This window comes from Toxotes jaculatrix, chromosome 8, assembly GCF_017976425.1.
Source record: "Toxotes jaculatrix isolate fToxJac2 chromosome 8, fToxJac2.pri, whole genome shotgun sequence".
Lineage (NCBI taxonomy): Eukaryota > Metazoa > Chordata > Actinopteri > Toxotidae > Toxotes > Toxotes jaculatrix.
Window position 1 is genome coordinate 17544605 of NC_054401.1, and position 24105 is coordinate 17568709.

The following is a 24105-nucleotide window of genomic DNA, read 5'->3' on the forward strand; positions in this document are numbered from 1 at the left end:
AGAGACTGAGATAGGGAGAGAGAATAAGGTCAGCTGAAGAAATCTTTTGCTGAACCTTTAGAGATTTATAATGGGCTTCGCCATAACTTATCCCCTTAAATCAAAAGCATAAGGCACTGGTACTTAAAGTGGGGCCCTCACCCTTACATGGCCCTCAGTAACAGCAGCCTCAAAGATTAAGAAATGTTTATAACATCAAAGGACACATTTTAATAAAGGGTTTGTTAAATATTACACTCAGATAACACTTGAGGAGCTATTTTTGTTTGCTAGACCTCTAAGACGTGAATATTAAATTGAGGAATGCCTAAACCTTGAAAACCTCGAGCATATACATTGTTTATGAGAGAGATGCCACCTCCTTTCATCCTCACACCAGCACTTTTGTTTGAAACTCTTTCAGTCTGACCTAGCCTTATTTAGATTTTGCTGAGATAACGTCTGACCCCGAACAGCAAAACAGATGTTGAACATGAAGAAACATGGCCACTAATTGAGCCGCACAGAGATTTTGGTGGTGGGGGGGTCAGGTTCACAGTGGCCCAAGAGTCAAACCTTGACTAATTGCTGACAGAGACAGATTGGGTAGCTAAATGAATAGCTTGAGAAGGTTATTGTTTTGTTCATTTGTAATGTATGAGTGCAGCCCTTTAGGGCACTTTCAGTGGAAGCGAGTATGTCAGCTGTTGAGGTGTTGGACATAAACCATTTATACCCTACAGGTCACTTTTCAGGTTTTTTTAATATATTTTTTTGACAGAAGTGTAGCTATTTAAATAAAGGCTAAGGAGGTAGATGTAAAAATAAAGTCAAACATTGTACATTTTTTGCAAAGTACAGTATATTTCTGCACCCATAATTGATGTAAGTGTCTTTTTTCTGGGTCCCATGTAGCCTAAGTGCATAAAATTAATATGGGTTGCCCAAATAGGTGTAAGAGCCACTGCTGTAAAGCTAATGGGACTGTCTGTTTTGCCTCTAGTCAGGTTTGATCAGAACGCAGGATACGGACTACTTCCTGAGACCAGTGTCCCTCAGCCTCGCCCAGAGAGAGAACTTCACAGCACCCTCCGGTCACCAGCCACACATCCTCTACAAGAGTGTGAGGGATTTTCAGACAGAGCAGAGAGGTCATCAGCCTCGGGTGCTTCAGAAGCGATCCACAGATTTATCTCCTCGCAAATCAAACAGACACTCTGTCACCAAGAGATCCATAAATTCACCCACGGACCCCACCACCAGCACAGTTACTGAAGATCACCACAGGGGCCAGCAAAAACAACAAAGGCACAGCCACGATTATCATCATGACAGTGATAACAACAATAGTCATGATGACCAAACGGAGCATCATGGCAGTGGCCATCACCGCAACAGCCATCGCCATGACAGCGACTACAAACATGGGGAGAGGCAGAGACAACACTTCTGCGGGAGACGGAAGAAATGTATGTAAGGGCAATTTCTCATTCTGGTCCACATGTAACAGCATTAGTCCAGAGTGCACATTCATATACTAACCCTTCATGTTGAGATGCAATTACTTCCCATGCTCTCTTGCATGAACCTGTTCTGCACTGATGATACAGGATATCGTCTTAAAGACTTCAACAACAAATTTTATAATGAGGTTAATCTTTCTCACCTATATTCTCCCACCTAAAAGATATTTTCCATTTGATTGTTTGTTCTTTAGCTCTTTAGCTCACTAAATTAGATTACGTAACATATTTTGTCCTAAAATTGTCATGTAGTCATTTTTTTGCCATTTCTACTCCCTTAAAAAAAAAAGGTTAACATTTGACACTTAATGAAGACTGTTCCCACCTCAACGTACTTCTCGCATTACACATTTTACGCACTGTCATAATAAAAATGTTAAACATCAAGATATAACTAAATTAGTGGTTTGAACTCAGAGAGGTTAAGATACTTTCTTTTAGGAATTATCACACAGCTTACAGTTTCACACAGAAAAGAAAAGGATTGGCACATGATAATAATTCTCTTTGTTGACATTTTTGGTTAACTGTGTTAGCAGTCAGCCTCACAGGGTTGTGGTTGGTTAGTGTAATGGGAACACAGAGACATCAGCCCCAACAGAATATGTTCCCATGTTCATTGTAATTGCTATGAATGCTAATGTAATCATACGAGCACAGAAAACATCCACAATACTGATTGTAGTGGTGTAGCTGTAGTAGGACAACTATAGTGTTTCCTTTCATAGCGCAGCAGAAAGTAGGAGTAGAATCTGTGTTAATATGTGTGATTGTTAACACATCATTAGCCCCTGTGTGTGTTCAAAAGAAAAATCAGAAAATCTGTGTTGTCGCTCACAAAAAGGCAGACTGTTAATTCTGTTAAGCCTCTTTATTAAAATTAGATAGAGATGATTATTATTATAATTTAGACAACAGTCAAAATGACACTAATATTTTGCAGCTAGAGCAGGTTTTGATTTGTGTTTCTCATGATGACACGTGTTCGCTCTAACAATAATCATCATTCATCATTATTTACGCTGACATTTTTGGTTGATTTCATTAGTGACTTAACCTGTGAAAGGTTATGGGAAATTTTTCACTTTACACGGTGACAAATGTTTGCTCTCAAGAAATTACTACAAGATCAGTTAACATTGCTGGTGTCACAGGGGTCATTCGAAAGCGAGGAGGCAGGGATTGGACTGGTACCACCGTCATTACCCTGCAGAACCCCAGCTGTCTGTCCCCTGTGAAAACACACTGATGTTTACATTCCCACAGAGTGACATCACTGAACACCTGTGCCGTGTTTTAGTAAAAAAGGCACTTTGGTCGCTCACCTGCTTTCCGACTATATAAGCAACCTTTCGAACCTTTGTAGTTTATCGCAGCCAGGCACTGATAGGTGAAAGTTCTGATAACTTTAAAAACATGAAGCAGAAGATTTGAGGTGATAATGTCAAAAGCTACAATGGTTTTAGGCTGTTATGCTTTGACTGGTGTATACTATTGACCTTGTGTCATGTAGGAATGATTATGGACGTTTTTTTTCCCAGAGGTGGCCCAGCTTCAAAAGGAGAGTTAAAAACAGGGGAGAACTGGGCATTTTATGATAAGATTAAGTTTGTGTTTGTCTGAGTCACATGTTTGCTAAAAAATTAAGTGCTGATAAGTCTCAACAATAAGCCTGTGTTGTTAATTGATTGCAATTTTCGTCATCATTTTTATAATAATATAATAAAACAGTTTCCCCTCAGGAAAAAAAAACTGATCAGTGACACTGACATTTTGGGCACCATTCAAAATTACCTTTATCTAACATATGAAGACTACACAGACAGCAAAAATGGATTGACTCTTAGCATGTGAAGCTTTTGTATAATATCAAGAAAATTTGACTTGCTGTAGGTGCTGCTAATGCATAGTACATCACACGCTGTGGTTTCACACTTTACTGTAGGATAACACTGAGACTGCCAGAGTCAACATCAGAAAGAAAGCTCAGTTTGCAGTTTATCCATGACATCAGGTCATGAAAGTAAGAGTATAGTTAATCATCCAGAATGGCTGTCAGCTGCTTGCCAGAATCGCTGGTTAACACTCACAAGCAAGGTGACTATTTGGCTGGTAGCTATAGATTCATTTCAAATCTTGTGCAACGTACAGTATAATCAGCTGTGAGACGGAAGGATTGTATATTTGTAATGGACGTTATAACTGCTATTAAATTGTTATTATATGCACTAGTGTTTTTTTCTTTCATCAATCACTTACAACCCACTACTTCGCTGTTTGTTCTTGATCACACTGACTCTGCAGCCACAGTCTGTTACCTAAAGTTTAATTCAGTTCAGTTGTTACCACATAACTTTGCTTGAAAGCAGTTGATAAGTTAATTCATTCTACCTCCCTTTACCTCTCTCCATCTTGTTTTCTAGACATGCCCAAACCTCCAGAAGAGGATGTTTTTATCCTCCCAGATGAGTACAAGTTCATCCCCAGGAACAAAAGGGCAGTGCTAATGAAGAACCAGCCCAATCAGAAACTCAACGTGGAGACGCTGGTGGTGGTGGACAGAAAGATGATGGACAACCACGGCCATGAGAACATAACCACATATGTTCTTACTGTGCTAAATATGGTGAGAGAAATGTAATTGCAACTACAGTGTAAGACATGATCGAGGTTAAATTGGGATTTCACGTTTTTTTGAATACTTTGGTTTAATGAGCAAATACCTCCAAAACTAATCACATTCCCATCAGCCTCAGCTGTACATTGTTTTTAGTGTCCGTAGCCTGAATTCAAAATTGTTCTTACATGTTTTGTAATTATACAGCATGTAAAAAGCAAACATCAGCTGAAATTGATTTGCCATACATAAATAAGTTTGCCGTAGATAAGAGTTTAGTAACTGGACACCCTTGTCTTCTATTCTCACTTATCAGAGAGAGCACATCTAAAAACATGAAAGTGATATCTGGGTGAGATCATCGCCGCGACACTCACAGTGACCCTCGTCCCTCTCAGCTGATCTGCAGGAGAATTCCGTCACGCTCGTTTTGCTACTTAATGACTGACTGACAAATCCAAAGATAATCCATCTATTTTGAAAACACGGTTCCCTATAGTAGAAACCAAGTTGGAGTAGTCACAGGCCGCCTCAGAGGAATCACTTAAATACAGTATGGAGTTTCACAGAAAACACCCAACCCCCTGCACCACCTGCCAGCTCCCATGGGTCTCAGAAAAGGTTATTTAATATTTGCTGAAAATTAAATTTGATATGCTTTTCCAGCTTTTGCACAGATTTATGTTTTCTTCGTGCCTAAGTGGAAAGACTTCAAAAACATTTTGTAATTGCAGATTTTAAAAAAATATGCTGTACATTCTGTATGACCAAACACTGAAGCTCTATGGAAACTGGGGTGATTGTTTCTTTTATGAGGCAGTGAAAACACGGTGATTCACTGTATCTGCTGAAGTGTGTGAGACCGAAATGCTGGTGTTCCAGGATATCGTAGTTTAAGTAAATGGTTTTGATTGCCTCTTTGACCTCAGAATTCAGCTCGAATTCTCTAACAAACCACAGCCGTGTGTCTTCTCGTGAGTCAGTGCAGAGGAAGACCAAACATCAGGAACATAAGGAATGAATGAGAGTGTTCCTGACGGAAAAAAAAAAAAAAGCTGGTGAGTGGCACCTGAGTTATTCACAAGGCTCAAGAGAAATACAGAGAGTGAACAAGACCAAAAGATCAGAAGTCCACTTTCAAAGCCCAAACTGTTATGATTGATGGTCAGATATTCGTGTGAGCTCAAGAAGCTGAATAGGAAACAGCAGTTGTGGCTATCATACCTCAGTGATACCATCAAAACGGCTGTGTGTGTTATTTCTACAGGAACATCAAGGTGTGTTGTCTCCTGGACACAGACTCTCTCTAGCCTTAATATAGTTAAAGTGTATATGAAAATATCAACCACAATTATTTCACGTAAAGTTTACATTTACAATATCACACAGACACAGAGAACTAAACTGGTGCTTAGTATTCATGATTAAGACAAGTGATTAGCTGATTGTATGTGTGAAAGATGCTACAGGGTGTTTTTTGGAACAGCAAGCATTTTGACAGGCACTTTTCTTTTCAGAGGTGGGTCTGCGTTTTAAGGCTTTAATAACTGCATATCAGATGGCAGAATAACACTCTGACATCATGAAGCCTTTCAAATCTCTCTTAAAATCTCTGTGCTCCCTAGGTTTAAGGGGATAACAGGGAATCAGGTTGGGAATAAACAGCTCAGCCTGTGTTCAGCAGGACACTGTCTTAAATTGTCTTGGGGGGCCAAGTTTTTCAGGTTTTTAACTGCTGTCAAAGTCAATTTGCATTGATATTTAACTGTAAACAGAAAGGTGCCACAGTGACAGGGCTTTGATGAATGGATTGCAGAAAAAATTAAAGCATTTTGCAAATAACAGATTTTAAAAAAATGTAATAACATCTGTTTGTGTGTATTCTAGGTCTCCAGTCTCTTCAAAGATGGCACAATAGGGGGGAACATCAACATAGTGATTGTGGGCCTCGTGCTTCTGGATGAAGAGCAGGTTAGCTTCGTTCAAGTATATATCCTTACCTTAAGCACCCTGATCTTTGTTAGCAGTGACATTATGGAGCTTAAGGAAGGGAAACGAAGGGAATGCAAAAAAAAAAAAAAAACATAATTTGTTTGTTTGTTTTTATGCCTGTAGGTCTACATCTCCTAGGTTTCTCAGAGATTTTCCCGGGGTTGTCCTAACTACTAAGGACTTTTACACTGGTTAATTATAGGATATACATTTCTTGGATGTTTGCCAGATTCAGGAGGGAAATTCTTGCAGAGAGCAGGAGATGGAAAGACTGCATGAGCAAAAGAGGGAGGGAGATGAAGAAACAGGTCAGGTACCGTCAAGAGTCAGGCAGTTTGAGGACAACTCCCCTCTCACATCTTCACGTTGCCTCTAACATACATACAGTACGCCAAAGATCTTGGAGGTTGATTGTAAAGACAAGGCAAGGCTCTGGTAATCCAAAAATAAACTAAGTGTCTAATTAGAGGAAGGTGATGTTTAATTTGACTGCCTTTTTTTCCACTGAAGTCCACAATTGCTTCTTTCCATAAAGACAACACTGTCTCTCTTTCTGCCTCCTTTTATCTGATCTATCTCACAGGATGGCTTAGTGATCAACCACCATGCAGACCACACACTGAACAGCTTCTGCCACTGGCAGTCAACTCTGGGAGGCAGAGAGGGACGCCGCCACGACCACGCCATCCTCCTCACAGGACTCGACATCTGCTCTTGGAAAAATGAACCCTGTGACACTCTTGGTATGTCTTAATTGCCCTGTTTATTGCTGCACTGCTCAAGAAACATTGAGGAGTATAGACTCTGCAGAAAGAAAATGCCTGAAAGTGTAATTTGGGAAAATACAAAGGACTTGCAGCAAATTCACTGCTCCAAATGTTAAAATAAAGAGACCTGTGACAGTAAGAGTGCTTTACTAGAAACTCACTCATTTTGTCAAAGTCACACGTATGTCATCTGTCCCCATTCTTTGTCTGTTTGTTGCTCTTGATAGAAATATGTCATTGTCTCTTGCTGTCTGTCTCTCTCTCTCTGGGAAGATGCCCCTGTCATCTGTCACACGGTGTGACCCAGGATCACACCAGACAAACAGATGTTAAAAAGATCTGCAGCTTTCAGATCTTTTCTTCCCCACAGCATCACATATGCATGCACTAATATGGAGTAATATAAAGTTTAACAGCATATAAAAAGAAAAATCATAAGTTGTGAGCAGGAAGAAAGTGGTCAGAAGGTCGGTTTGATCAGCTTGATGCAGCTTGTTGCAGATGCAAAACCAGAAGAATAAAAAGCAAAAAAATAAATAAATAAATGAAATATGCTAATTCACGTTTTCACTTACAAGACAAAAAAGAGTTCAGCTACTTTAAACACACACACACACACACTCAGTCATCGTGAGTGTACACCATCTAACAAACTAACAACAGCTTGTTTGTGGTAATGACCATGCCAACACATTGTTGTCTTCCACACTGTGAGAAAAAGCTTCCATTTTGTGTCCCAGAGAAACATGAACACACACACACACACACACACAGACATACATGTGCGTAGAAACAGACACTACCTTCAAACAGACTTAAAGTTTTGACTTCAAAGTGCTGAGACTAACATTAGCCCTAATCATTGCTATGAAAGCCCAGTTCAAAGGTGTGTGTGTGTGTGTGTGTGTTTCTGTGTGTGTGTGCAGTCAAAAAAGTGTTAGATCTGACTAATTCCCAAAGAGGAAGGCAAAATGACCATTAGAGCTACCAGTCTGTAAATAACACAGTTTATTTGCATAACCGTCACAGCCCTATGCCTCATTGTTTTCCTCCATATTTAACCTGTATATTATATCAATGATGTACCACTTTCCTGACCTAAATGGCAGTTCTCACAGTCAGTCTGCCTTCTTATGTTTAGTATCATTATTCACATTAGTTATGTACATGAGAACATTACTTTAGGGGTTTTGCACTCTTTAGCAAATGAGTTAGAGCTGTAAAATAACAAACACAAGGCTAAATTCTCCCTGAGGCACAAAGACAAAAACATTAAGGGAGGCCCCCACGAGTATTATCCGTTTTGATTCAGAGCCAGGGGTGCTGCGTGAGGAGAGTCTGTGTGTCTATGTGAGGAGAGACAGAAGGAGAGCGGACAGAGAGAGGCGTAAAGGGAGCTGAATAGTAAAAGGGAGTTTAATAGAGAAGGAGGGATACGAGGAAGAAGTGAAGACAGAGGAAGAATGTTTTAAAGTGAATTGAAAGGTAGCAAGGGAATCTGAGAATGTGCCCACAGAGTCCCGTATTTTAACATATGGAGGGATGTTAACCCAGTTATGGTGTGTTTGATATTTCTTCTGCATGCAGTCCACAACTAGCTGAGACTAGAATGAGTTTTCAGTGGACCTGAGTGATGTACAGTTTGTAAAAGTGTGTCACCAATTTTGCAGGGTTTGCTCCAATTAGTGGGATGTGCAGCAAGTACCGGAGTTGTACCATTAATGAAGACACAGGCCTAGGTCTGGCCTTCACCATTGCCCATGAATCCGGACACAAGTAAGGGTCTTTGCACATCATGCCAGCACATTTTCAAACCAATCTCAAAAAATATGTTGAAAAGTTAAGCAGCATGTGTTTAATATTTGTCAGTATAAACCATAGATGTCAAACCTGTTCCACAAAGGGCCGTGTGGCTGCAGGTTTTTGTTCCAACCAATCAAGAGCACACAGTTTGACCAATCAACTGTCTGAAGACTGAGATCAGTTGATTAAATGAGTCAAGTCTGGTGTGCTGCTGCTTGGTTGGAACAAAAACCTGCAGCCACACCGGCCCTTTGTGGAACAGGTTTGACACCCCTGGTATAAACAATCCGGTTGAATAACAAATGCTTCCTACTTCTAATGCACATTTAAATTTTAAGTTTTTATCCATTAGGTACCCACAGTAATGCTGTTTATGCTCGCTCACCCTTTCTACAAACACATTCCTATGATGCAGGCTGTCTTCTGCTGTTTGATCAAATACAGACACTGTGACATTTTCGTGGAACCCGGCCTCCATAACTTCACCATGGTAAATATTTTACTCTTTTTATTTTGCCAGTTTTGGAATGGTCCATGACGGTGAGGGTAATGTTTGTAAGAAGTCAGAGGGCAACATAATGTCCCCCACATTAGCCGGTCACAATGGTATCTTCTCCTGGTCTGCCTGCAGCCGCCAGTACCTCAGCCGTTTCCTCAAGTAAGCAGCCATATTTTACCATTACTGTTTTGCTTTTGTTGTGGTGAACGATTCAAAAAGATTTGATTTAAGAAGCACTTACTGTTAATGCTGACATTTATGGGTAACAGAGTTAAGTTTTCATGACAGAAGAGTTACAGTGCATCCATGTGGCATATTGATGAGTAACGAGGAAATCCTCATGCCAGCTTTTGTTAAAGGCTCATGCAAAAAAAAAAAACATAAAGCACTGCATCGGTTTATAAAAGAGAATTATTAAAACAGTCATTTTTAGAATGCATTGTGTTTATATTATTCAACATGTGTTACTGATAGATGAACATGTGTTGCAGGAAAAACATGTCAGCAGCAGATACTTCAGTTTCAAATGTTGCTCTGGTCCAAAGAGTGCCAAGTGAAAAACTGCACTGATGTTATAATGATTACAGGACTTGCTTTATTTTTGCTAAAGAAAGGACAAACAGGCCTACAGTATGCATGTGTGTAGGAGGCTGAAATACATAGCTAACGTGGCAGCTAAGTTAACTGATATGTGGTGCTGCTATTCTACTGTAAGTGTTGCTTTACTGACTGCATATGTTTTGTATGTCAAGGTACATGTGAGGGAAAGCGTGTGAGGGAGAAAGTTGTGCATGTGTTTGTGCAATAACACGATAACATTTTCATGCATGCAGCCTGCTCACCCAAGTGAAAAACAAGCATCACAGACATAGCGTCTGGCTGTGGCTAGTGGTTGTGTTTCTGTGTGTCTGTGCGTGTTTGTGTGTGTGTGTGTTTGTGTACTTGAAACCAGATAGCCCAGAGCCAGTGCCCTCCACTAAATTTACCAGTGTGTTAACTGAACTGTCAGGTCTCCCCTCTCAGAGTGGTGGAGACAGACAGTGTATTTCCTCGCTGAGTTATTAGAGCTGGAGTGACCTCACCCTTGTTAGACCTGTCAGCCTTATATTAAACTCCCATCACCCCCAGAGGCCACGTGGAGGGGATCTCTGCACCACTGAGCCAGCCGAGGGTCGTCTGCCTGTGTAATCACTGAATGATAAAAATGCTGAAATGCTGTACGTTTTTTCTAATTGCAATCAACAGAGTGTTATCATATTTAACTGTTTTTGGCTGAATGTGTCTCATTAAGTTAACTGAGACTCCTGAAAGTCTCTGTCTTCATCTGCTGTGGAGGGGAGCGCTGTGTCAGCCAACAGAGTCCTGCATCACTCTCACTCTAAATCTGCCTCGCCTCAGTCAGCTATGACAGAGAGGCCTGTGCCAACACTTTATGTATAGTCAGATGCTTTATCTGAGCTCTTTGTCATGCCTAAAATGGATGGACAACTTTCATGGCAGGGGAAGCAAAATCCCCTTAAAAGCCACTTGGAGTTGTTTTTGTTTGAATGAGAGCTAGTGAAAAACCAGTGATAAGTGAAAGTTACAGGATTCTCTTATGGTCCTGTTTCTTTTCTTTTCAGAGTTAAACATGTCACAAATGACAGTTTTTTTAACCATGATCTCTGTGTCTTTTGTAAAAGCTCTTGTCTTGAGAATTAGATGGCAGGATTGATGCCACTGTCAAATCTGGATGATAACTATGTATGTGTTAAAGACTGGAAACAGGGAATAGACAGCTCATGGGATCTGTACAAATTCATACAAAAACCAAAGTGTAAAACGACAATTTTACCATTTTGTGAGGTGTTATGTGCTGTCTCTTGGCTTGAACTGGCAACTTCTTAGAGTCCAAGAAATTGTCGGATATATAACCCCCAACAAAAACAGCAAGCTGTCAGCAAATTGTCATTATCACAATTCAGTTTTCACTTCAATAAGTGAGCTTTCAAGTGGATTCTGTTACTTTCAGACTGAGCCAAGATAGCTGTTTCTCCATGTCTTCATACTAAGTCAAGCTAACCAGCTGGTGCCTCCAGCTACAAAATGTTGAGTTGGTCCTTTAAATGTTCTTTTGGTTGAGTGTTTTGTTAACTGCCACAGGTGTTTTATATTTGGCATATGTCATCAAGACTTTTGAGACTTTTTCACTCCCCACATAACATGATTTTGCTGTCTTTGATGCATCAACTGTTATGGGGTTTCCAGGAACATGGGACACATGAATTAGGATATTTTAATAACAAAATTTGAAAAAAAATCACTGGCTTACAGGTAAAGAGACAGGAGGAACTAAAGTTCACACAGCCAGGAACAAAACTCGGGAAAACCAAAAATATCAATGTAGGGGAAAAACACAGAAACAAAAACTCAAAGGAAACTCAGGAACTTTTACGTGAGCAAAAACAGGGAGAAACACAGGAAGTGAGCATGGTAGAACAAGCACAGACAAATGACAAGGAGATAGGAGAACACAGATACTTAAATGCACAAGAGATAATTGGGAACAGGTGACACACATTAGGGTGGGGCAGGCAATCTCAAAAGGAGGGAAAAAAAACCCTACAAAGACAGGAAGTAACTTCAGTGCAGAGACACAAGGGATGTAACTACAAAATAAATCAGGAAATACTAAACAAAAACACAAAGAAACCAAACCAAAGTCCACAGTGACTCTCACTGTGGTCTGATCGTGGCATTAACAAACCATGGGTGATAGAAAATGCCCAGCAGATTTTTTGTTGTCTGGAAGAGATGAGTCAGGAGATCTGCAGGGAATCCTTGAAAAGAATGGGTGCTTTTCAGATTCCTTTTTTTTTTTCTTTTTTATCTCTAGCTGATGATAATCTTGTGGTCTACAGTGCTTACAAGCTCAAAGGGAAAAACATTTTGTTCTAAGCCTCTTGCAGCTCCATCAGTGGACACAAAAAGCTGCTCTAAAGGGAATCTGTCCTGAGATTCTACAAATTAGCTACATGGGCTTTGTAATTTTACGTGCGAGTGAGCGATTGGTTGCACACATGCTTGCCCGCAATCCTTACGCGTGCGCCTGCTGTGTACACCACAAATGTAATTTATTTTGCAGAAATGTTATTATGTGAATAATGTAGAATATCAGAATATTGCACTTGCAGAGCAGCCATTGTTCTCTGTAGACACATAGGACCCATAAAGCAATGGAAGATCACACACACACACATATACTCTGCTAAAGCAATCAGGACCACTCACTAGCACATTGAACAATTCCAACATATTTTGCCTTTTCATGCTCTTTCCACCATATTTTTGTATTATATTCCCCAGCCTGCAGTGTTTAAGCTCTAAAACATCTCTGTATAGTAACCAGAGATATCAGTTAACACTGGAAACCCCCTGCTGGTGTTAGCATATGAGAGATATGGGCATGGATTTTTTTTTTTTTTTTAATGTCTGTCATAATTGAGTGTCTGATGCATTAAAACCATTACTCTCAGGATCTGAGTTTGGCAACATGTTATGTCTCCATGGCAACACTTTACGGTACTATCCAAAGTGGGAAACAATGGAATATCATGGACTGATGCTCTCTGTTGTGGAATTTCTGTGCACACAGCATGAAGCCTTATATACCAGCTACCTTACATTGTTACATGCATGTTGTATATTGCCAAAGTTGTTTTGAAATTCATGCTTAATCTTTAACCCCTTCTTCCCCTCCCTGACCTGTTCACCTCCACTCCCCTCTTTCTTTTGCTATCCTCATTCCCACCCTGCCACTTCTGCTTCACTCCCACATCCTTCCTCATCATGTGCCCTTTCTTTTCCTTTTTTTCTTCTTTTGTTCTCATTTATTCTCATCCAGCTCTGCTCAGGCTCTGTGCCTATCAGATGAACCCAGAGCAGTCAAGGAGTATCCATACCCTGAGAAGCTGCCTGGCGAGCTGTACGATGCAGACACACAGTGCAAATGGCAGTTTGGGGAGAAGGCCAAACTCTGCACCCTTGATTTTAAGAAGGTAAAATTGATTTTGACTCAATTATGCCATCCCATGCTAATTTTAAAGTGAGTTAAAAATCCCATGTCACGATTCTCTCAGGGGTTTTCTCAACACACCCACTGCAACCTGAGTGTTTAATTATTAAAACAATCTGATGGCAGTTGTTTCCTCGGAAAAACAAAGAAATCAAGAAAGGGATGGGGAGAATGAGGTAGAGGAAAAAAGGAAGAATAAAGGAAGGAGGAAGTAAAAGAGAAACTGATTAGGGTAGCATGCCCTCATGCACATACACACACACACACACACACACACACACAAAGATGCATCCACGCACACAAAACTGTGAGACTTATAATGCTGCCCATGAACTACTCATGGGATGGATGACTAAATATACACTGGAGCGTTGCCAATGGGAATCTCTCCTTGTTGCTATCCCATTGTCTCATTACTGCTGATGTTGCTGTTTGAGATACCCTGCCTGGGTCCAGATAAGATTGAGATTGCCTCATTGTTTTATGACACACTTAAGGTCCCTTAAATTATTGGTGTTCTTGCACCTGGATTAGAGATATTCATAAGTCCAAACCCCATCTAATCCTGAACCAGAGAGGCACCTGTCCTTCCAAAAAAAGGACAGTCAGTGGAATCAGTATATATTTGTTTGTTGTGGGGCAGTCGTATTTGGTTTCTTTTGGGGCCAATCTGACAAAGAGCTCTCAGATGTATTAAAGAATATAAAGTGGAACTTGACTAACAGTGGTAAAAATCACCCAGGAACCCAGACTCTGACAGCACTTCATTTGTCATGATTTAATTTAGATAACTGATTTGTATAAACACAATTTGCAATGCTGTGTTGGTCAAATACAATCATATTTAATCAACTGGTAATCAAATGAAGTTGAGGTACGGAGATGAGTGTGATTGGGGTTAATAGGGGACCACAACTCAGTTTTGCCCCAGGCCTCCTTGCAGATTAATCATGGAATGGAACATGGAATCACATAGGTAACTAATTAACCCCAAAGTAAACTAATCTTTACCTCCAAGAAGATAGAAATCTTAAATTGTGAGTTTATAGCATGTGGGCAGTTATTATAAGACTTAAAATAACTGGTATGAAATGGCAGGCAAAGTTTTTATTTAGCTTTTTTTTCCTTTTTTTTTTTTTTACAAGATTACTTTTGAGATTTTCCATTTAAATGAAGAGCATGATGGAGGATGATAATGCTGTTGCGAAACATATAAACCTGGTCTCTAGTTGGAAAAGAAGGTTTTAAATATCACAGAGATTATCGGTTAGATTCGAACCCCTGATATTGACACATTGTATCCTCCCTAGCCTACTCATCTAAACACTGAAACACCCATGCATTATATCAGCTATAAGATATTCGAGAATTGCTCCCTCATGGTTTTGTTTTTGGTCTTATATCGTCTCTGCTCATGCACCTGGTAGCATCAAGGTGCGCAGAACCCCCAAAATCCCCAAGCAGCCCTAATGCTCACTGTCTTTCCAGACACTTGTTACTCATAAAAAACACTCAAGTATCAGCCTCTGCGGTGCAGTTCATCGTGTAATGAATTCATATTTCATGAAACTTCTTGGCAGGCGTTGTCAAGATAAAGTACCACTGGAGGAACCAGATGATACTCTCCATGGTGTTTGTGGTCAGATAGAGCTCGGTTACTCTAGCAAAAAGCAAAATAATATGTATGGGTCTTTTTCTCTGTTTAACTCAGTCTGTCTCACTCTGTCCATCACCTCTCCGTGTCTCTCGCTCTCTGTCAACTCCTTCCCTCTTTCGCCCGCTCTCTGCTGTTTTTACCACTTCTAAAGGGCTTGAGCAAGCAAAACAGCTGGACAAAGAGGCCTTGGGATGGATTCCTTGGTGGCTCTTGGCAGCAGCAAGCTGAGGCCTAGTGGCCTGTCAGCATCTGCACCAAGTTGTCAAAATCTGATATACTCATTCAGATAGTAATAGAATTGATGTTAAAGTGTAGCAGGCCGTATTTCTCAGGCAGGGAGGGAAACCACCTGGTGTTCCCATGTGAATCTCAGACTACTGCTGAGAAACACAGCTATGACATCATGTAAGTTTGGGAAGGTAGTTGTGCCCGATTAATGCACATTATTACATGGGATTATCTCTTTGTCTTTTTGTATGTTGAGAAGGACTGTTAGGTAAATAACACATATAAAATACTGATTGCAGCTTTTTTTTTCCATTTAATTGGTTTCTGATTCTGCATTGGAAACAATGGATATGCATGTTTGATTATCACTCATGCATTGCCTGTTAAGGCTGTACTTGGACCTGAACCCAAATGCACGACTCGAAGACAAAGTACAAAATAAACAAAATAAATAAACAATAATTTATTACAAAGTACAACTGAAAATCACTCCAAGAGGCAACGAGATAATGTGAGAACAAAAAATCACTCATACAAGGACAAAAGGCACAATGGTAAAAGTAACAAAGGAAAATCTAGCAATGAAAACAATAGCTCTAACAAGGAAAAGTAACTAATACAAAACCTGGCTTGACAAGGTATATTGACACCAGGTAAGGGGAAACAGGTGGAAACAATTAGGGCGGGGAAAACAATCACACAGGTGGGAAACAAGAGGAAGGGTAAGCCACCTGGAACAAAAGGAGAACACATTTCAAAATAAAAGCAAAACCCACAAGACAACATGAACACAGGACAAAACAAAACAAGACATTATTTCCTGACTATGACATTGCCTGTGTGCAATTTCATGCATTTTCTTCTTTTTTTTTTAAATTCTCTTATCCTAGCTACTGAAGCATAAATATTTTGGAGATACAAGGTTGCTGCACACTGATAGCTTGCCAGAAGATCATTATTCAGACAATCCATAGTCCCCCAAGTTTCCATCAACATGTTTTAATAGCTCTCAAGAGGCAAAATAACAGTGTTATCATAATTTATTGTTCTCCCCATTGCTTGCTTTGTATACAGATGTTGTGAGAAGCATACTGATCATCTCAGACATATTAGCACTACATTGTAATTTACCCTTTGCCTTCCTCTCATGTCATTCCAGGACATTTGCAAGGCTCTGTGGTGCCACCGTGTTGGGAGGAAGTGTGAGACCAAATTCATGCCAGCTGCAGAAGGCTCTGCCTGCGGTCCTGATATGGTGAATTAATGTGTTGTTTAATTTTTTTATTCATTTGTTTTGTGTGTGTGTGTGTGTGTGTGTGTGTGTGTGTGTGTGTGTGTGTGTGTGTGTGTGTGTGTGTGTGTGTGTGTGTGTGTTGGTGTGTGTGCGTGTGTGGGTTCAAGAGAGTGGATGATACACTCACAGGCTTTGTCATCTCAGGAGTGGCATCACATGACTGGCATGAGAACCCATTCACTTCTATTAGATTTTTTTTTTGTCCATTGCCTTTGAGGCAGTTCAAGTGGTCATACCAGTGAAGTTTCCAATAGCTAGCAGGGACATGCAGCTAGATACTTCTTTTTTCAGGATATCATTCATCTTTTTTACCTAAATTCACCATCCATTCAGGAGATAGTTACCATTTAATCATATCATCCCTAAGATAACCTTTGTTCCATTTTAGCCAAATGAGCCAAAATTGTCTTGCATTTGTTCCACTTTTAAAGAAGCCTTGCTTTATTTTGTCAAATGAGGACAGCATGTTTTTTTTTTCTTTTTTTTTTTGACTGTTGCAAATGCATGGCTCCATGGTAACATCTTACCAAATAAATCCACAAATAAAAGGCACCAAACAACAGCCTCACAGAAACATTTCCCTGCTGTTTTGGTGAAAAAAAATAACCTCCAAGAACAACCCAATTCAAACAAGAACATTAAAAGTGACAGTTTTCAGATTCCCCTTTCAGTATTAACAGACTGAGCTGCGCTCAAGCCCAGTGAATTCAACTGTCAGAGCGGTTTTTCCCTTTAATTATCAACTGTGCGGCATTTAATATCAGAGGGAGTAGAGCTTGTAAAGAGACGTCTCACACACAGACACACACTTGCATTCCTCTTCCAAGGGATACCTCCAAGGGATTTATTATGAGTGAGTAAATGGCACAAAGCATGATTGTATTTTATAAGGTGAACAGGCTAAATTGATGGAGATACTGCTATAAAATAACATTTATTAAGCATTTTAGTGTTATAAAGTGCTGATACTTCCACTTAGTTTGGCTGTTTCAAGAGAAAAAGAGCCTTGAACTGTGTGACACTGCACTTCTTTTAATTGGGTCTTTTTACACACCAATGTCGTTGTGTCCCGATACAGACTAATAAATGCACTTGTAAACTACTTGAAGAGTTTTGGTCGACTTTACTGTGCTTTAAATTTGAGTTCATCTAAGTGCAGCGTCAATAAAATCTCCCTTCTTGATAGAGGTACCACAGTCGTCTTCTATTATTTTACCTCAGGGAGCAGCTGCAATTGGTTTGTTGCTGACATGGCAAAAATATGCCATTGGGGTTGGGGCCAAAAAGCAATCTGTGCTCTTTATTTATTCTTTGTTTTTTTTTTTTTCTTCTTTCAAGATGATTCTTCCCCAAGGCTCACTCTTTCTCTTACCCTCTCTCTCCCCTGACAGCCCCTCATCGACATTTGCTTCTCAATATATTGAACTTGATGGTTTAATCCCGCCCTCTCTCTCCACGGGACAATTAACTGAACACAAACAATGACAGGCTCACTTAGGAATCTGTGGCACTCAGCCGCAGGGGGAAAACTGAGGGGAAATCAGCTGTTCTAGTTTGTAGTCAAGGACCACGAGATTAGTTGGAGGAGGGTTTGTGTGTGTGTGTGTGTGTGTATGTGTATGTGTGTGTTAGTGTGTATGCATCTGTGGGTTCATGTGCAGGCATGAACACACAGTGAGATCAAGAACAGCTGAACATATGCCGGCTATCAATATTCGTGTGTGTGTGTGTGTGTGTGTGTGTGTGTGTGTGTGTGTGTGTGTGTGTGTGTGTGTGTGTAGGTGTATGTATGTGTGTGTTTGTGCTTGAGATCCCTCCAGGGCAAACAGTTGTGTATATTGTGACCACTGATGTCATCTTGACATGTACAAATCCAGTTCATTGCTGTGCCAGGAAACAGCTTGTGACATAATGTTGCTTTAAGAGAGTTTAGATTTTGCAAAGTCTTCTCACGTTACTTTAAGGGATTTGGAGTGAATCACTGCTCATTTTGTAACGCGTGATTGGTTGGTTCGTTGGTTAATGACTCAGCCTTTTTGAAGTACATACAATAAATAACTTGATCCTGTCGTATGAAGCATGTGTGTCCTGCAGCACCTCCATCATTTCATGTAGTTTTCACATCAGCTTTCCAGTACAGTTTGATATTCCTCTTCTGCCTTGCCTGGTTACCTCATGGAACACATTTGGTAGTGTTCATGGGTGGAAAGCAGCTTGGTCAGGGTGGCCCCCTGACCAAGCTGCTTTCCACCAGTAGAAGTTAGCAGCAACAAGATTGGGAGGGCAATTTGGGAGCGCATGGGAAAAATATCAAAAAATGCATAGTAAAAATCTGCCTGACCCAGTTCACTTCTTTCAGAAATTACAGAGAAACTAGATATAAATACTAATAAACAAGTCGCAAAAAGGCAGATACTCCACCCACTTATAGCTGATTTGCACTGGAAAGAAGTTAAATTATCTCAGTGCCTTGGCAGATATGTATTCTTTTGTTTCAGAACTAAAATTGTTTATAAGGATGTTTTTCAGCAATGAAGAAACATTACTATGTTGATTTGTGCATTGTTGGCAAGGGTATTTCAACCTGTTTCATGTTTTTGTAGTTACATTTTTTTGCTTTTAGTGCTTTTAAAAAGAAGAAAAATGGGAATGAGCCAAAAAGCAAAGGTTAAACACAGCACAGGGCAACATGGAAAGCAAATATGATGGTACAACACAATGGCAATGTATTATTGTGTATTATTTTAGGAGAATATCCTTGTCAGGTATGAGACCGTTTTTTCCACTTTTCAGTTGTGTTTGGCTTAGCTCTGTTAATTCTAGCTGATGACAGCTCAAGGTAGAGACTGTCCAAAAGGCAGCACAACTGGAGTTTCACTGACAGACTATGAGTATATAACCAGGACTGGACCACAACTGTTTTGACAGCAAAAAGGCCGTGGCCATACATGTGTATGCTGAGACCTGAAAGCTGTATCCTACAGGCTTCTGCTACGGGTTGACAGTCATCATAAGGAAGATAAAGGGCAGGGTCCGTTGGAAAGTCTGTATGTTATGGACAATATTAAAGACTTTGCTCTTTGCTTGTGTGTGCCTCCCTTCTTCTGCTTCCCTCTATCCCACCCATAATTCCTCTCTCTCTCTTTCTCCAGTGGTGTCGTAGGGGCCAGTGTGTGAAACAGGGTGACGAGGGCCCGAGGCCTCAGCATGGCCAGTGGTCAGAGTGGTCATCCTGGTCTGCCTGCTCACGGAGCTGCGAGAGCGGTGTCACTTATCGAGAGAGGCAGTGCAGCAACCCCAGGTAGAGACATACTCAGCAACAGTGCTTAACAAACAGGTACAGCAGCGCATGTTAGCAAAATGAGAACAGCACAAAAATGTAAAGCAACTAATGCTCAGTTGGACATTTTTAGGCAACACTTTCATAAGAAGATTGATACCACTGTCATGTCTGTGTGTTAAGTATGGAACTGGAGCCAATAGGTGATTAGCTTAAATTACTAATTAAAATGTTGTGTTTTTTTTTCCATCTGTACTCAAATAGCAGTTTTTGGCCTTTAAGAGAAGTGACATGCTGTAACTAACTTTTTCTTAACCAGGTGCAGTCAGGTCTACAATCTTGCTGATTCTTTACCAAGAAATAGTTAAAGCATGTAGCTCCAATTAAAACCAAAATCTGTTGGTTTTACATTTCTGTTAAACAAAAATTGTCAGAAAATTGCAGTGACAATTTGCAGATGTACATGACACCAAAAGCGTAATTAGCATTTTAAACTATCAAAAGACTACCTACCAAGCAAAACCATTTGGATCACACAAATATTCTTAATAAATATATAATTTTTACCATGTCCTAATTTGTAGGATTCCATTCATTTCTCTTAATTAATGTTAAAATAGCTATAGCAATATTTAACATGTTGTTTTAACATGTAAATATATACACACAGTCATACATTAAAATATGCAGGAACTGACTTAACTAGCATGTATACAAAAATGTATACACACACAATTGTACACAGAGGATTAATAGAGAGAAGCCTTGTAACAGAGAACAATCTGCACTGTTTGTGATTGCTTGACTCAAGGCCAAGATTATATTAAGACAAGTGATTAAAATAGTGAAGATCCCTCACATGGGTCCGCCGCCTCATCACTTATCTGCTCACTTAGTCCCTTACTCATCAGTCACTCAGGATTATTTGCACTGCCAGGCAGTCGGGGGGCCCTATCCTAAACGCCAGGGCCTCCCCTTTATCATGTCATGCCAAGGTCCTGACAAGTGGTGGACTAAATTAAACAGAGAGGGATGAGGAGAAAGACCAAGAGATGGGGGGAGGAGGGATGGCAATGGAGGGAGAGGAAAACAAAGACAGGCAAGGGGAGGGAGGCAGAGAGAAATGGGAGGGAGGGAAAGGGGGAAAGAAGAGATGACAGAGAAGGGATTAAAAAAGCAAAAGATGAAATGTAGAGATATAAGGATAGAGAAGCTGAGAGCAAGAGAGAGAGATAAGTGACAATGTGATTGGGGGGCTTATAGAGGGTGTAATTGCCCCGTGGAAGGTGTTTTAAGGAACATAGCCTGGGGTTATACACCTGTGATTGGAGAAGCCTTCAAACAGGCACACTCATTCACAGCCACATATGGAGGGAAGGATATTCATATGTTAGTCATGCCAAAATGCAGTTACAATGAAATTCTGTGCTATTTGTATTAAAACACAGTTTTCTCTGTAGATCACATACATATGAGAAGAAATCATAGTAATGAAATCATAAAATAATTCTGTGGTGAAATACCGAATATCAAGATAAACAACAACAAATAGAAAGCTTTGTTTTCATGACTTAGGCTATGTATGTATGTGTTCCTCTCCTCAGACCCGCATATGGAGGGAAGTTCTGTGAGGGCTCCTCCAGGTCGTACAAACTTTGTAACACTGAGGATTGTCCACCCAACACCGTTGATTACAGAGCGCAACAGTGTGCTGAATTCAACAGCAAACAGTTCAGAGGATGGTACTACACCTGGAGACCATACACGAGAGTGGATGGTGAGACAGTGACTGAAGTCATGAATTACTCATGAAAAAAAGATGTGAAACGTCAAAAGAAATTTTGGGGCAGTTTTTTTTTTTTTTCTTCCAGCTGGCCATGTCATGGTACTAAAAAATTTGCTTGTTGCATCTGGCCCCTGTGGCTATTTTCTTTTCTTCCAGATCAAGATGTATGTAAGCTGTACTGCTTTGCTGAAGGCTATGATTTCTTCTTTGCCTTGGCCAGTAAAGTTAAGGATGGGACACTCTGCTCACAGGACAGCTCTAACGTCTGTATTGATGGACTGTGTGAGGTAATACTTTTAAGCTGTCAAGCAGTGAGCCAGTAACATGGTTTTGTTAAAGAATGAGAAAGTGTGTGGAGTTAGTACTAGATTTTTTTTTTTTTTTGAAGATGATATCATGCGTGAGATCTTTGAAGTTGAGCAATAAATTTTGAGAATGGGTTTAGCAGTGGAGAACATCAATAGACACCCTTGTTGTGCTCTTTCACAACTTCTTCAAATGTAATGAAAAAGAAAGTGCTGACCTGTCAACACAAGAGGGAAAAATGATGGTAGCTTTCAGCCTTTCAGCTGTTGTAAATCACCACACTGTATGATGTAAAGTAGCATTTTATGGTTATAATCTACTTTTTAGTGAAAACCAATGATGTTTTTCTCCCACAGAGAGTGGGCTGCGATCGTGTGTTGGGCTCCACAGCTGTGCCTGATGCTTGTGGGGTGTGTAAAGGAGACAACACCACCTGCAAGATCTACAAAGGACAGTACACCAAGCAGCATTATACTAATCGTAAGTCATAAGTATGTATTTGTTTCATCATCCCAGATAGTGAAAATACTTTTTCCTACCTTTTATCATTTTATAGCTCATATATAAGACTATTTTGTGTGTTATGGTGTCATTGTGATGTGATTGTGTAACATTTTTTGTTGTCTTTCTTAGAGTACTATGGGGTGGTAACCATCCCAGCAGGGGCTCGGAGTATCCGTGTGGTCGAGCTGAATACATCAAGCTCATACCTGGCTGTCAGGGACACCCAGAGACGTTACTACCTGAACGGACACTGGACAGTGGACTGGCCAGGTCGACACCCCATCGCTGGAGCCATTTTTGAATATAAGAGACCCTATAACAGACCAGAGAGCCTCTTATCAACTGGCCCCACCAATGAGACACTGGTCATAGAGGTAAAGGATGATCAAAAATTATTACTTTGACCAGTGTTATGTGACTTATTTATGTGTTTGTGCCATTTGGTCATTTTTTAAATAAACTGTTGAAAACCTTCCTTCCTCCTTTTGATTATGTCTTTCTTCTTTACATCTTTACTTAGTTATGTGCTTGCGTGTAATTTTACTTCTTTCTGCAGTCTTTCATCTCATCATTCGTACCATATTCTTTGCCCTGTAGATATTGTTACAGGGCTGGAACCCAGGTGTGCGCTGGGAATACACTCTGAAGAAAGCTGATGAGAAAAAGAATCACATCAAACACAATTATACATGGGCCATCATACGCTCCCAGTGCTCAGCAACTTGTGCTGGAGGTATGTACAAGCACGAATGCCAAAAAAACATTTTTAGTAGCATTATCATATTACGCTTGTGCTGCAAATTAAATCAAAATGTGCTTTTACAAATTGCAATGATAGATATATTCAGTGTAGTGTAGTATAGTCCTTTTCCATCTCCCCTGTAACCTCAGACGTTATTTTATTTGTTCATTGCTTCATTTTTGTATGTTTTTTTTATCTTAGATATAAGTTGCATTGATGAAAAAGGACAGATCATTTCCTTTCAACGTGGGCTGAGTAATCTGGGCCAGCCCACAAATTAAGAAGGCAGTTTGTAGATCAGTGGACAAGAAAGCTCAGTCTGGCCCCTCTGATCTATAATAAGGCTTTTAGCTGCAGGTTAAATGGAGAGAGGACCATTCCCATCATTAGTTGGGGGGACAGTAGTAGCTCTTGTTTTGGACTGGTGGGACCTCTCCTTGTTCTACTAGAGAGCTGCTATTACATGCCCCCACACACAAGCAGATACACTAAAGCAAGCAAGCATACACATGCATGGCTTCGACTGGTGGCATTTGTCCCACCAGATGCCTGGTATTAAACTAACACACACACACAAACACACACACACACTGACATACACGTGCAAAGACTGCTATAATGACTTGAGCAGTCCCTGGCATGGTGATTTGAGGGTAGAGGTCAGGAGATAAAAGTGCAAATGTGTGTGTGTGTATGTGTGTGTGCGTGTTTGTGAGTGTGTGTGTGTGTGTGTGCGTGCTCAGCTTCATGAGTGTGAACAAAGCCCCCAGTGTAGAGTTCCTGTTGATTGACCCTCCAGGTTAAAGTTCCCCACCCTGGTCTGTTGCGGTCCAACCTAACCACCTCCACCTCTTTGTGTCCTGATTGTAGGCTGTGATGGGTTGGGGGTCGTTTGCTTTATTAAAGAGTGTGACTGACTAACTGACCTGTATGAGTTGAGATGTGCAGATTGACCTTGCCTAAGGCCAAATACCAACTAGGAGATCTGTGAACCTGGGATTCAAGTTTCACATAAATCAGAAATTGGGCAAGAATTCGCAAATACAAAATTCACACAATTTAAAAATTATTATT

The 24105-nt window shown here is 40.3% G+C and overlaps 1 protein-coding gene across 1 annotated transcript in view; it reads left to right on the plus strand.

Annotated features, from left to right (window-relative positions):
* Positions 1–24105, plus strand: part of LOC121186097 (A disintegrin and metalloproteinase with thrombospondin motifs 16) — a 51236-nt gene that overhangs the window by 12619 nt on the left and 14512 nt on the right. Inside the window, exons 4-17 of the mRNA XM_041044722.1 lie at positions 983–1448; positions 3926–4128; positions 6007–6090; positions 6695–6854; positions 8549–8654; positions 9202–9339; positions 13064–13217; positions 16279–16374; positions 19566–19714; positions 21298–21470; positions 21636–21766; positions 22142–22265; positions 22419–22663; positions 22887–23022. Of these exons, the coding sequence (XP_040900656.1) occupies positions 983–1448; positions 3926–4128; positions 6007–6090; positions 6695–6854; positions 8549–8654; positions 9202–9339; positions 13064–13217; positions 16279–16374; positions 19566–19714; positions 21298–21470; positions 21636–21766; positions 22142–22265; positions 22419–22663; positions 22887–23022 (2365 nt within the window). The remainder of the gene's footprint in view (positions 1–982; positions 1449–3925; positions 4129–6006; positions 6091–6694; positions 6855–8548; positions 8655–9201; positions 9340–13063; positions 13218–16278; positions 16375–19565; positions 19715–21297; positions 21471–21635; positions 21767–22141; positions 22266–22418; positions 22664–22886; positions 23023–24105) is intronic.